The 14031-nt window shown below is 59.6% G+C and overlaps 1 protein-coding gene across 5 annotated transcripts in view; it reads left to right on the top strand.

Annotated features, from left to right (window-relative positions):
- The window catches only part of NFIX (nuclear factor I X), a 95414-nt gene that overhangs the window by 74280 nt on the left and 7103 nt on the right, over window positions 1-14031 (top strand). For 2 of the 5 annotated variants that reach the window (XM_061150146.1, XM_061150147.1), the window contains exons 5-9: window positions 181-301; window positions 1426-1562; window positions 4515-4637; window positions 6759-6934; window positions 11938-12085. In XM_061150146.1, the coding sequence (XP_061006129.1) occupies window positions 181-301; window positions 1426-1562; window positions 4515-4637; window positions 6759-6934; window positions 11938-12085 (705 nt within the window). The remainder of the gene's footprint in view (window positions 1-180; window positions 302-1425; window positions 1563-4514; window positions 4638-6758; window positions 6935-11937; window positions 12086-14031) is intronic. The other 3 variants (XM_061150148.1, XM_061150149.1, XM_061150150.1) reach the window with 3 other exon arrangements.

Below are 14031 nucleotides of genomic sequence, written 5' to 3'. Positions count from 1 at the left end.
CTTTGGAGGGAAAAAAAAAAAATCATAACCAAGGAATCTTTCCAACAAGCTTCAGCCAAGAGGAGGTTTCCTCAGCAGCCTCCACAGTGAACTCACTCCAGGGCTTCCGAGGGGCTGCTCCCAGCAACGAAACAGGGGCCCATGCTTTCCAGACCTCATCACACTCTCCCTTCTTCCCAGCTCCTGTTGCAACAGCATCAGGGCCCAACTTCTCGCTGGCAGACCTGGAGAGTCCCAGCTACTACAATATAAACCAGGTGACCCTGGGGCGGCGATCCATCACCTCCCCTCCTTCCACCAGGTGAGCCCCACGCCCCGGCCTTCCCCCAGCCCCGAGACATTGCAGGTGCTTCGGGCAGGGCGCTCCAGCTTGTTACCCTCCGTTGCGGGCGCTGGCTTCAGAGCCCGGGCCTGCTCTGCGGTGCACCCCTGAGCTTAGCGCTGGCACAGGCGCTCAGCCTCAGGCACACAAACTCAAGGGAGGCCAGGGCTCTGCCTGGAAGGGGCTCCCTGTGGGGACTGGAGAAGGCCTCTTTCCTGGGGGTGTGACCTTTGAACTCGGACAAAGAGGGGCTGGTACAGGCCTGGGGTGGACGCTCTAGGCAGAGAGAGCAGCCTCCATCCCAAATCAGGCTGCCAGGACTATCCCACAGTGGGCTTCACAGGCCAGAGGGGTCAAGGAACAGAGGCTGGGGATATGTGTTCTAGAAAGACTTCTAGAATCAGTGTTCATGGGCAGGACAGTCAGTTAGAGGCTCTCCCACCAGGCTGGAGGGGAGGAGGGCCTGAGTCAGGTGGGGGATCGGCCTGAGAGGGAGGGGTGGAGTTGAGAGCCGTTTGGGAGGTAGGCACAGTGCATCCCGGTCAGAGCCAGTCATGCAGGACAGGGTGCGGTCCTGTCCCTTAAAAAAAAAAAAATCGAGTATTTTGGTTCATTGTGAGGTTCAAGTATTCATTTGGGTATGTTAGAATATTACATTAAAATGTTATGATATCTCCATAGTTAATCGTATTTTAATATAAAATAACATAGTATCACAGTGACTGAGTTTTGCGTCACCCCGTGCTGTTTTGTCCCTGGCCAGTGCCTCACTCACCCCCTCTGGCCGTGGGAGCTGACGGGAAGTAGCAGGCGGGCTGAGGAGGCAGCTGAGGGTTTGGCCCACTTCTTGGGCTCGGGTGGCTGGGTGGATGGCGGTGGGTGGTCTTGTGGACTGAGAAGGGGCTCGAGGAGGAGGGGGTGGGCTGGGCCCTGGGGGCTCTCAGTCTGACCTGGGCGGAGGGCACAGAGTGAGTGCCCTGAGATGCTGCTGACAGCGGGCACCTGCTTGCCACACGGAGGGGCATCAGTGCAGGCTTCCTGGGTCCGGGTCCCAGTCCGGCCACTCACCTGAGGCCCACCTGACCCCTCTCCTCCTTCCCCAGCACCACCAAGCGCCCCAAGTCCATCGATGACAGTGAGATGGAGAGCCCTGTCGACGACGTCTTCTATCCTGGCACAGGCCGCTCCCCGGCAGCTGGCAGCAGCCAGTCCAGCGGTTGGCCCAACGATGTGGATGCAGGTATGGGCGCCACCGCAAGGCCCAACCTGGAGCGCAGGCGGTGTGCAGCCTCCTGTCCCCCTCAGTTTTACCCGGCGAGCCTCCCGTGGTGCTTCCTGCTGCAGGCAGCACCGCCTGTCCTCTCCCAGCCCACTCTTCCAGAGGGGCACAGGCCTGGACAGCAGAGACGAGCGGGCGGGTTGTCACGCGTGGGCAGTAGGACCCACCGGTGTGGCAGAAGGAAAGCCCTGGCCCTGAGCCTCTGGTGCCCTGCAAGGGGGGCATGGCTTCCTCTTCAGAGCCTCCTTGTCCTCCTCCTCCTCTGGGTATTTCTTCAGGGAGGTTGCCCCCGCTCTACCGCCTTCATGGTTTAAAGCAGTTTCTCAGACTGGGCGTTCATGAATGTTCCAGGGCCACAGCATTGTCCGCGGCCGGGCCATTTTGTGCCCTGTTGGGTGTTGGAGCGGCAGCCCTGGCCTCTGCCCGCTCGATGCTAGTAGCAAACCTCCTTACTAGGTGTGGTGGCCAGAAAGGTCTCCGGGCGTGGCTGTGTCCTGCTGGGGACAGAATCTTCCTGTGTTTATAACCACTGGTCTAAGGAGAGGAGCACAGCCTAGCAGCGAGTGAGCAGAATTGTTGCCAGGCCTCTCGATCCTCTTGCCAGCCCCTTCCTGGTGAGAGGAGGGGCTCACCAGGGGGCTCTCCTGTTTTGACGGGAGGTGTGGGCACACCTGGAGAGCCCAAGTGGAGCAGAGGGGGAGAGGGAGGGCCGTGTGTGTGTGTGTGTGTGTGTGCACGCACATGTGTGTGGTGCACAGGTGTGTATAAGGAGGCTGCCTGCAGAATGCTTCTGTCTGACACGTTGTTGGTGCAGCCTGTGTGTTACCTTCCAGGTACGGGGGTCTGGGGGCCAGGTAGCGCAGACCTCTGTATGGGAGGTGTCCGTGTGGTTAGGCCTGGGGACAGAGGCCTTGTGCTGTGATGCAGGAAGACGAGGGTCGGCCTGAGAGTGTTTTCCTTGGTGTCTTCCAGATGTTGCTATACCAGGAAGGGCCAGGCAGATGGGCAGGGGCCAGGGCTGGGGGAAAGGCAAGACCGGAGGGCAGGGAGGGGCTTACGCTTCCCTGCTGCCCTGGAGGCAACCTCTGGCTTTCGCTCCCTGCAACTTGGGAGGAGGAGAGGAGGACTCACCTCCAGGCCCCGGGCTGAGGGAGAGGGCTAGACCGCCAGCGAGGCCCGCCCTCTGCCGACCAGGCTCCTGCACGACTCTGGGAGCCCCTCCCCGGGTGTCCTCATGGCCAGCAGGGACCTGAGCCAGCAGGGCATAGACCTGCAGGGGCAACCTCTGGAGGGGCAGAGAGAAGGGGTTGAGAGGCCCTGAAGAATCCCCAGCTGAACTGAAGTCTTTCCTCAGGGACTGGTGTGCCTGGAGGGCCCTGTCCACTGCTGGCTCCTGAGGCGTGGGCCCCCCGGGTCGCTCCACCCAGACCTGGCTCCCTGGAGCCTCCCCTCCGCAGCTCCAGCTCCCTCCTTTCCTGGCTGTCTGCTGTCGAGCCTGCCATTTCCGCTCCCTCCGGCAGTCCCTCCACGCATGGTCCCATGTCCTCCTGTGGCATCCCCGGCTCCCTCGCTTTTCCCCTGTTTTCCTCCATACTCACCCCCTCCTCCCACCAACACTGCGTTGTTTCCCTGTTCTGGGACAAATCGCCAATTAAGCAGACCAGCTGCAGGACTGGGAACAGCTGGGGAGGTGCTGTGTGGCCAGGGGGACAGCTGGGCGCAGCTGGTGGGGGTGCTCCCCGCCCCCCCCCCCCCCGGCCCCGCATCGTGCCAGCTATCAGGTGGCACACAGCTGCTGCCAGATAACACCTCTGCTGGCGGCTGGGAGTGCGCCCTTCCCCCGCCTCTTCCCTCTGTAGTTAAGACAGCTCTTATTTCTCTCTTCTGCAGCACCCCCCTCCCGCCCCCAGTACACACACCCCACCCAAACTGATTCGATTCCTGTTTCAAAGATGGCAGCTCTGGAGACCTGCCCCAACTGCACCTTATCCTCCCAGGACAGGAGACTGGCTCCCCTGGGGGCCCTGGCCTGGGCGCCCTGCTTTGTCTTAGCATGCTGGATGTCGGGCCCACTGGGCGCAGATGTGGTCTTGGTTGGCCTCGTCAGGCTGTTAGAGGCGAGCTCAAATGGGGCACTGTGTCCCTGTCTCTTGCCAAGTGCCTCCTCCACCTCTGGTCCTGGGAGCAGAGCAAACCCAGGAATGACCCACCCTGACCGTCGGACCTCTGGGTGCCTGACCAAGCGCAGCCTTTCCTGGCTCCCTCGCCCCCAGCTCCCACCCCGGCCCTCCAGCCTCCCCCCTGTTCCCTTGTCAGATTTTGTCTCTCCACCGTGGTCCGAAGGGCCCATGGCTGTGCTTTCTCTTCCCGTAAGGAGCCCTGGCTTCTTCCTGGCAGAACGGGACCGGTAGCCCAGGACCCCATGGAGTAGACCCCAGCCTGCCCCTCCGCAGGGGCCTCCTCACTCTTTCTCTTTTCCTTTGACTGAGACCTTAATTTCCCCAGTGGAAGCACAGAGTCTCAGCCACTGGGCCTCCAGGGAAGTTCCTGGCCCCTCACTGTGAAGCTGCTCCCCGGGCTCCTCCTGCACACCTTCCCTGCCCTCTGGCCCCGCCTCTGCGCTCTGACTCTGTGCACCTTGGAGCTCATAATCTGCTTGTTAGGGGGCAAGATGGCCCGCCTGCTCACGCCCTGCCCGGCGCACCACAGGGCCTGATCTCCCTCACCTGCCAGTAGCGGACGGTCTGCACTCAGGGCCTGAGAATCAGGCAGTGGAGGCTGGGGAGCCCTGAAGGGAAGGGGGCAGCCAGGAGGGGGCTGAGGAGAGAAGGAGTGAGCTGCTGGCTTCCCGCCTCCCCCGCTCCCTTCCTGGCCCAGCTAAACCTGCCCCGTGTTGCTGATTCCTCCCCTCAGGCCCGGCTTCTCTAAAGAAGTCAGGAAAGCTGGACTTCTGCAGTGCCCTCTCCTCTCAGGGCAGCTCCCCGCGCATGGCTTTCACTCACCACCCGCTGCCTGTGCTTGCTGGAGTCAGACCAGGTGAGAAACGGAGGGCCCGGAGGGGGGCAACGGGGGTGGCGGAGGAGCCCTGCCTGAGGGCTAGCTGGCCAGGGAAGCCCGAGTGACAGCCCCACTCTCCGAACTGGCCGTGGTGTGGCAGTGGGCGGGCGTGGGGACGGGCCCCCCTCCACAGCAGCGGCACCTCCTCCAGACCCAGGCCGGCCCCTGGGCCTTCTCACCGTGCCCCCCACACGCTCCCACTTGCCTCTCACACCCCGTGTGCCGGGGTGCACGCCTGCTGTGCGCTGTGTGTGCACATGAGGATGTGTGTTTGCTTATGTTCCTGCGAGGGTGCTGTGTGCATGCGTTCGATGCACGTGTGCTCGTGTGTTTGCGCGGCCGTGTGCACACGTGTGTGCTGTGTGTGCACGTGACGTGTGCACACATGTGTGTTTTGTGTGGCGCAGGTCTGTCCTGAGGCCTTGGGCCCACTCCTCCCAGCTCTCCTTGCCTCCCGCCAGCTGTGGATAGGAGAGCACAGGCTTCTCCTTCTGCCCTCCTTCCAGTTTCTCTCTCTCAGCGCCCCAAAGTGCCCAGGGTCTGTTTTCCCTGGCACCGGCCCACATTACTCTGAGGGACCCTCAGAGGGGCCCAGCCTCCCTGCTCGAGGCCTCCCGAAGCGCTAGGCCAAGGGGAAAGGAAAGGAGCCGGCAGACTGCCTGCCGGGGGCGGGGGGCGTGGGGCGGACTCTCTGCTCCAGTCTGGCAGAGAGAGAGCTTGAGGGGAGGGTGCCGCCAGGTTCTGGAGGGGATGGAACGAGGTGGGAAACTGCGGGCACCTCTTCCTCTCGAGAGAGAGGCCTGGACTGTTTCTGAACACTGCCCTGTGTCTGCCCGCCACCCCGGGCCCTTGCGTAGGACACGGAGCACTCGGAGGGTCACCCTCCTGGCTTCCTCCTCAGGGCCTCCTGGCCGGGAGCCAGCAGCGGGGCAGGGTGTGGTGGCTGCGAGGTGGGGGTGGGGAGCCCAGGCCCTCCGCACAAGCAGGGGAGGGCGGCAGGCCCCGCTCCACTCAGCTTTTATGAACTCCAGAGAGAAGCCAAGTTTCTTTAGGCCCCTAATGAAACCGAGAGCAAGAGCGAGCTGATTGGAAACAGACAGGATAGGGAGGACTTGGCTGGGGAAGAAGTGGGGCCTGCTCCGGGGGGGAGCTGGGCGTCCGAGGAAGTGTGTATGAGCCGTGGGGCCCGAGCACAGAAGAATGTGACCTGGGGGCCAGGTGTACATCCAGCCTCATGCGGGACGTGCGTGTGCTCCTTGGAGGCCCCTCTGGCGCTGGCACGGGGCCGGGTGTTTGTCCAGAGCCCCACCGAATGGTCTGCCTGCTCCCCAAGGCTCCCTTCCAGGCCCTGCACCAGGGAGGGGTGTGTGAGGCACTGACCTTGGCGCAGAACGTCAGGGAGCACCTGAAATCTCAGTCACCAAAATTTATAAATAATATTAAATGGAATGTTCTAAAAATTAAAACAAAAAATACATGATGAGCGAATATCAGTATTTTAAATCAAAGGACTGATCTTTTAATTGCATGACCCTGTCTCACCTCACAGGGCTTCCCAGGTGCCGCTAGCGGTAAAGAACCCACCTGTCAATGCAGGACGTAAGAGATGTGGGTTCAGTCCCTGGGTTGGGAAGATCCTGCGGAGGAGGACTTGGCAACCCACTCCAGCATTCTTGCCTGGAGAATCCCATGGACAGAGGAGCCTGGCAGCTTACAGTCCATGGGGTTGCAAAGAGTCAGACACAACTGAGCGACAGCACGCACACACATCTCACCTCACCCTAACTCTAGCCCTGATTCCAATCAAACTTTATTTATAAAGAGAAGCAGCTGGTCTCTGGGCCATCCCAATTCAACTTTTTAAAATACTGCATTCAAATGCTATTTACCTTGACTTTACTGAGTGTTTTTGGCGCCATCTCACACACCCTCACACTAGCAGTCGGCGCCTCACTCTCCCCACCCCGGCCCCTGCCCTGCTCCTACCCTGTTCTCTGGACGCAAAGGGTTCTGACCAGCAGGGCTCCTCGGCTTCAGTGTCCCTCGCCACGGCCTTCTCGGCCCTGACGACGCCCTTTCCTTCCTGCCGCATGCACGCAGGGAGCCCCCGGGCCACGGCATCAGCGCTGCACTTCCCCTCCACGTCCATCATCCAGCAGTCGAGCCCGTACTTCACGCACCCGACCATCCGCTACCACCACCACCACGGGCAGGACTCGCTGAAGGAGTTTGTGCAGTTTGTGTGCTCCGATGGCTCGGGCCAGGCCACCGGACAGGTGAGTCCAGAGGGCCCCGCGAGCCCCCCTGCAGCTCATCTCTGCGTCTGTCTGTCTGTCTCAGGGCTCATAGGGAGAGGGCCCCAAAGCCGGGAGCCCACCTGGGGCTGGAGCAGCCATGAGCTGGGACTGCTGAACACCTCAGTCTTCTGGGTCCGGGGGCAGGGATCCACGTGTCCGCCCGGGGCCTCTTCATTCCGGTCCAGAGAAGACGGGGCAGTGGCTGGGCCCACCTTGCTTGGGCTCTTTACCCAGCTCTGGTCTTTTCCCATAGCAGGAGTGGACCAATGATCTGTCCAATCCGGGCCCAGACCCCTTAGCTCCTGACACCCCTCTTAAACCTCAGGGCTGCAAGGATTCCCTTGCAGCTGACACTGGGGCCCGTCCGCTCTCTGTGCTGTGGGAATGTCTGTGCACTCTGGGTGCTAAGCAGCGTGCCTGGCCCCCGCCCACTTGATGCCAGCAACACCGCCCTCTGTCAGCTCTGCTGATTGTGACCGTCTCCAGATTCAGGGTGCTCGGGGGCACCTTCCTCATCCCCAGTGAGAAGCCCTTGGGAGAGGGCAGGCTCCCTTCCACAGGCAGTGTCATGAGACTCCTGTTGGCGGGACTCTTAACGAGGGGCTCTCAGGTCAGTCACGGTTCTGGAATAAAGTATTTCTGCTCCTCAGCCTGGGAGAGAGACGGCTCCCCATGGAGCTCTGTCCCCACTGTCCTTCTCTATCAGCAAGCCCTAGAGCAGAGACACAGATCCAGTGAGCAGAGAACTACCTCCGACGGCAGTGAGGCTCCCGTGACCCTTCAGTGGGACAGTGGTCCTTGTGTAGTTCCTGGGAGACCATTCCAGGCTGCGGCATGGTGATCTCTAGACCTCTGGGAATGTTCTGGAACTCCAGCAGCATACTGTGCTGTAAGAAGGCCTAGCTGCTTGCCTCCCAGTTGGTCCAGCTTGGAACTGCACCGTGAGAGGTCAGGTGTGGCAGACACTCAAAGTGCCCTGGCAGGGAAAGGCATCCAGAAGCCACCCTGAGAGGGGGCGGCGGCCCTCAGCTGCTCAGCCTGGTGCTGCCGCAGGGCACTTGCGTAGTGCTGGCGTCTCAATGGGGGCAGGGCTGTGGCTTGGCCCCTGTGTTCTTGCTGTCCAGGGCAGAGGCCAGTCTTCTTCCCTCCCTCCTGCTCTTCTCCCCTTTTCCGCTTTTCTCATCTTTTCCCCTCTGCCCTGCGAGGGTTTCTTTTGCTGGCTCTGCAGCTCCTTGGCACATGCAGAGTTTTGCCCACCTCTCTGGACAAGCTCTGTCCACTTGTAGGGGCACTGAGGGAAAAGTGGACACGATTCGCAGCAGCACCCGTGCTTCCTTCAGAGATGCCAGCGGAGTCTACGGGAGCTGCCAGCCTGTATCCCAGCCCCAGGGGTCCTGGGTTCTGGAATCTGGATCCGAGGGGCTAGGAACCTTGCTGTTCCTGCTTCTCAGCTATGGGGTCAGCTGGGGTTTCAATTGAAATGTGACTCACCTGGGGAACTGACTTGGCCCAGAGAACCGAAGCTAACCCACAGGACCCTCAAGAGTGTGGGTCAGCCCGTCCCTGGACTCCTGACAGCCAGGTCCTGAGCCTTCCCCTTGACTTGATCACTCAAGACAAGGGCTCAAGAAGTCCATGGCCATCCAGGGTTATGACTCCGTGCTTTCATTGCCAAGGTCCTGGATTCAGTCCTGGTCAAGGAACTAAGACCCTGCAAGTCATGTGGCATGGCAAAGAAAGAAAAGATCAAGGTCTCCTTGGCCTCGAAAGTTCTCTTCTCAAGGCAGGTGCTGGCTCTGAGTAGACAGTTGACAAAAAGCTATTTATTGACAGGGGAGCAGACAGCCCCTCTGGTTAAAGAGAAAGTCTAGTTTGGCTGAGAGCAGTCTCTATAGGTTTCCTCTTGTGGCCTATTGTGCCCGAGAGTTGGGTGTGGGGTGGAATTCTGCAGCGAGCCTGCTCTTCGGGGCCCAGTTCCTGAGAGGAGACTAGAGATGGTCTCCCCGTGGTGTGGAGGAGGAGCCAAAAGCCCTGGGCTCTGCCACTGACATGGTGGCAGAGGGTGGGGGTACCGGACTGTGCTCGCACCACGGCCATTCCAGAGTAGGACCTCTTGGTCTTAGCGTGTGTGAGAGTGACTTGGAGGTGAAAGGTGGCTGGGCCTCATCTAAGTCAGCAGCTCTGGTGTGGGGTGTAGAATCTGCATTTCTCCGCAAGTTCCCAGGTGACGCTGCTGCTTCTGGTCAGGGGACCCACTTGGAGAACCACTGATGTAGAGACTAGAGAAGTAAGTTATAACCTCCTGAGAACCAGAAGTTAGGAACCATCTTTGCAGAAAATTACATGCATACAAAATTTTACAGTGTGCACAATGGTTCCCAGGTACCTCTTAGACCCCAGTGTAAGCTCCTGACTGAGAAAATCAGGTCAGTAAAGACCAAGGCCAAATGAAGATCCACTTAGAGCCGGGGTCCCCAACCTCTGGGCTATGAACCGGTACCTCCTGTCAGATCAGCAGTGGCATCAGATTAGAAATAAAGTACACAATAAATGTAATGTGCTTGAATCATCCTGAAACCATCCCCTCCACCCCCCAGTTTGTGGACAAATTGTCTTCCACGAATCCAGTCCCTGGTGCCAAGAAGGTTGGGAACTGCTGATGAGAAGACACGCAAAGGGCAGAAAGAGGATGCCCAGTTAGCTGTATTTCTGGCATAGAGAAGAGACCAAATGAGCACGATAGAGAAGATCTGGGGACTGATGGGAGGCCATGGTTCTGGGAGGCAGGAAGCCTGGTTCCAGCTCAGCCTTGCTCTCCAGTTGCAGAGTGGCCAGGCACACATCTTCATCTGCCAGATGAAAGGGAGGTGCTATCCCAGTTTCTAGTTTACTTCTAAGCTCTTAACTCGAGAAGTCTTAAGGTACCACAAAGTCCCAAGATCTTGAGATTTTTAAACCTTCAACTCATACCCCAACCAGAGCAGAGACAGCCTAGCTTGGTTGGGACTTGCTTCTAGGATCTGAATGTTGTAAATCAGCAGCTTTCCATGTCTGGCCCTATCAGGCTAGGATTTGTTTTATCAGATGAGATTAGTGATTCAGATCCTCCTGGGGGGAGACAGGCTGTTGAGGAAGCAGAGGCCACCCTGTGGGAGCAGGGGCTGCCCAGAAAGCTCCCGTGTCCCAGCTGCCCCTGGAGCCCAAGCTCAGGACAGCCTGGAGAGGAGTGAGGCTGTGATCCTTTGGGATCGTTCTACTTCCTGCCCTGATGGAAGAGCAAGATCGGAGCCAGATAGGCTGTGGAAATGATCGAAGGCAGTTGCCACTTCTGTGTCAGCATCACCCTGCAGAGCTGGCGGCATGCTGTTGCTTGGAACCAACAGCCTGACAGGGGAGACAACGTTTTACATCAGATGTCATGGTAGCTATGGAAGGTTTTGGGGCACTGGGGTGTCTGAACTCCTTTGGATTTGGGAAGAGGGTTGATAAGTCTATGGGTCCATGGAATCAGACAAACATGGCCATGAACTTGTAGGGGCACTTAAGTGGCCATTGCAGCTGGGTGATTTTGACTAGAACGCTTAACCATGAGGAGCCTTAGTTTCCTCTGTTGTGAACAGGGGAGAGTGGAGCTTCCCTTCTCCTAAGGGTTCGACACCATTAGCCTGTGGACCACTGGGCCTTTGTCCTGGGGGTGGCCCTGTGTGTTATAGGGTGGGTGTCAAGCCGCATCCTCAGCCTCCACACCCTCAAGCTGTGTCAACCAGAATGTCTCCAGACGCTGTCAGTACCCCTGGGGAGCAGGCAGAAACAAGAGGAACTGCCTTAGAGGTGGTAGGAGGACTGGACACAGCCTGAGCGAAGTGCCTGGTTCCGTGCCAGGTGCTGAGCTGAAGAGCACGCTGTCTGCAGAGGGGAGGCCCCTTGGAGTCTAGGTTTCATAGTCCAGGTGAAACCAGCCAGGATCGAAGGATGACCGAGCTGGTGACAGAGCAGGGGTGGACTCTGCAGGGTTTGCTAACAGGAGGAAGAGCCTGTGAACCTCCCATGGTCTTAAACCTGGGGGAGCTGGGAGGACAGAGGTTTCAGCCACAGGAGAGAGGCCCGTTTAGGAGGAAGAGTTCTGGCCTGGCCCCCGTGAGCCCAGGCTGCAGGTGGTCATAGAGGGCACTGCCTGGAGCAGCAGGAGATGCAAGGTCCGGGGAAGCTGTGTCTGCCGGAAGCCAGGGCCCTCTGCCCCTCTCTGTGGGGCCGGCATGCCTTGAACTTCAAAGGCTGATGAACACAAGGCCACACGTGGGGCCGGGAGGAGGCAACTCAAGTTTAAGGCACAAGAGGGAGTAATGGACAATTTGTGGCTCTGGTAGCTGGTCCCGGCTTCTGGGGGAACTGGGGCTGCCAGCAATGGGTTTTCTTGGGCTGCTCTGTAGCAGATAGGCTAGCATCCACTGTCCTCAGGCACATGCCCTGGCTTGCCCCCGAGGCCATGGCACAGGGCGCACGCTGGTGGGCCTGTGGTCCTTGGTTGGGTCAGCTGATCCTACCCCAGGAGCCCACCCAGGGGAGGCACGTGTGTGTTTGGGGGGAGCACAGGGAGTAAGCTGGTGCATCTTTGCTGCCATAGGAGAAAGTCTTCAGAGCGTGACAGTTCAGAGCACAGCTGCTTGTATAGTTAAATGGCACGTTTTGGTACCTAAAACCTGTTCCCTAAGAAATAACAAACGACCCGTCGGACATCCCCCTTCTTCCCTCCCACCACTTCAAAAGAGGACTACGGAAAAAAAAAAAAGAGAAACACCCGAGAGACCAAATAGAGGCCTCACGCCCTCACCACCCCGGCGCCCTGGAGGAGAGGACCCCACCCCGCGTCCTCCGCTGGGAGCGCTGCCGGCTCTCAGGAGCGAGCGGGCGTGCCCGCGCAGGGGAGCGTGTGTCTGTGTGTGATGTGCCTTCATGCGCCACTCTATTTATGTTGTTCGCAGCCCAACGGTAGCGGCCAGGGCAAAGTCCCGGGGTCATTTTTGCTACCACCGCCGCCTCCAGTGGCCAGACCAGTGCCCCTTCCTATGCCTGATTCCAAATCCACCAGCACTGCCCCAGACGGCGCCGCCTTGACTCCTCCGTCACCTTGTAAGTGGACGATGAAACCGAAACCACACGCCCAGCGTCCCCGGCCCGTCCAAGCAGCCTCCGCTGCAAAGAGGAGAGCCCCTCTCTCACTGCCGAAGGCCCCCCACCCAGAGTGCCTCCCACCCCGACGAGGACAGAGCTGAGCCCCCCGACTTTGGCCTCCGGGGCTTTAGTGGCACCAGCCAGCACCCCACGAGCCCCCCTGCCCGCCCGCTGCTCCCAGCTGGGGCCCCTGGCCCAGGCCCCTCCGGGGGGCGGGAGAGGGAGCACAGTGGGGGCACCCAGGCCAGGGGTGCTGGCCAGGGTGGGCGGGGGGAGGGGAGGCACAGCCATGCCATCTTCATGCCTAACTGCTGTTTTTTTCATTTTTTTGTTTTTTCGTTTTTCGATTTTTTCGTTGTTTCGTTGTGCCCCTCCCCCCACACCAAGAAAATTAAATGTGACCACAAGGCGACGCCACCACCATCCCCTTTTTGCCTTGCCCCCCTCACCTCCATTCTGGGCCCCCAGGCCTCTAAAGTTGCAGCAGGCCAGCCCCTGATCCCCTCCCCTCCAGCCTTCAGTCTCACATTTGGTTTCTCGTTGTTCCTCTTTTTTTTTTAACCCTCCCTCCCATCCCTCCCCTTTCCCTCAATTTCTCCCCAGGTTGGATCTTCTAAGGACAAGGAAGGGCTCTGGACCTTGGCTTACTTCATCTCTTTGTCTCTCTCTCTCTCTCTTTTTTTTTTAAAACCGATGACAAATTTTGTCAAAGGGAAGAGAAAAATCTGAGTTGAGAGGCCCCAGCTAGACCCGACGACGCATGAAGGACAGGAGAGGCGGAGGGTGGGCGGTGTGCCGTCTGGGGGACTGTGGGCGGGGGTGGGCAGCACTCGGGGGGTTGGCAGGCTGTGGGTCAGGACTCGGGGACAGCGGCGGAAGGGCGGCCCATCTCACCACTCTTCTCGGCCTCGCGCTCTCTGCCTCACCTTCTTTTTCCATGGTTTGAGTTCTTTTCCCCTCTTCATCCTCTTCATGTCATCTTCTCATCTGCATTTGCCACAAGACACAAAGTCATGGCCATGGTCATTGGAGGTGGGTGGGGTGGGAGGGGGGCCCGGCTGCAGGGTGGCTGGGGGCCGCTTATGGACAGAATCTGGTGAGCACGGGGTCCCTGGGGTGTATCTGGTGCTGGGAGGGATGGGAGGGGGACTCCCAGTTAGCCTGTGACACGCCTCATCCTTTCTGGGGGCTTCCTTCCTCCCAGGGTACAGGGCCAACTCCTTCCCGTAGGGCTCCAGCCAGACAACCCAGAAGAGCTCCAGAATCTTTGGCCCATTTGCCCCCTCAGGCCTCAGAACAACTGCCCCTGCTGCCCACGCCCTGGGGCTTTACCAGGCCCTCTAGCCTCCTCCTTCTCTGCACGTGGGCCCATCTTGGTCCCTGGGAACCGCAGGACCATAGGAGCTGGCTCATCCATCAGAGGAGGAGAATGCCTGCCAGGCCTGAGCCCTGCCACCCCTGCACCTGAGCCAGCAGCCAGCTCCCAGACCCTCTCTGACCTGTCCCACCCAGCTTAGCCCTCTACTGGGACCCTTCAAGTTTCCCAAGCCACGGGGCCAGTCCTTGGGCCCAGGGTGGTAAGCGGTGCAGCACCCAACCAGGCGCCCCTGTTGGAGGGGTAGCCTGGCTGAGATGGCCTTCTCCCAGCAGGGTGGGGCCGTCTCCAGAGCTCCCAGCCTCCTGGGCTCCCTTCTCTCCAAAACCAAGAGGCCCAGCAGGAAAGCAAGGGATCTTACTTCAGGTGCTCTGGGAGGAGGGGACAGAATTGGGTCTACAGGGCCTCAGCTAGAGCCTCCAGGGCCACAAAAGAGCTTCCCTGGCTGCGGCGGATGGAGTGCCGGGGCTAGGGGACTGCGAGCTCCTGGTCAGTGAGAGGATGAAGGGTCCCCTCCGGCCTGGCCTTC

Source organism: Dama dama, chromosome 9 (assembly GCF_033118175.1).
Source record: "Dama dama isolate Ldn47 chromosome 9, ASM3311817v1, whole genome shotgun sequence".
NCBI classification, from domain to species: domain Eukaryota; kingdom Metazoa; phylum Chordata; class Mammalia; order Artiodactyla; family Cervidae; genus Dama; species Dama dama.
The sequence above is the reverse complement of the archived record's forward strand: the minus strand, read 5'-3'. Positions and strand labels throughout refer to the sequence as shown.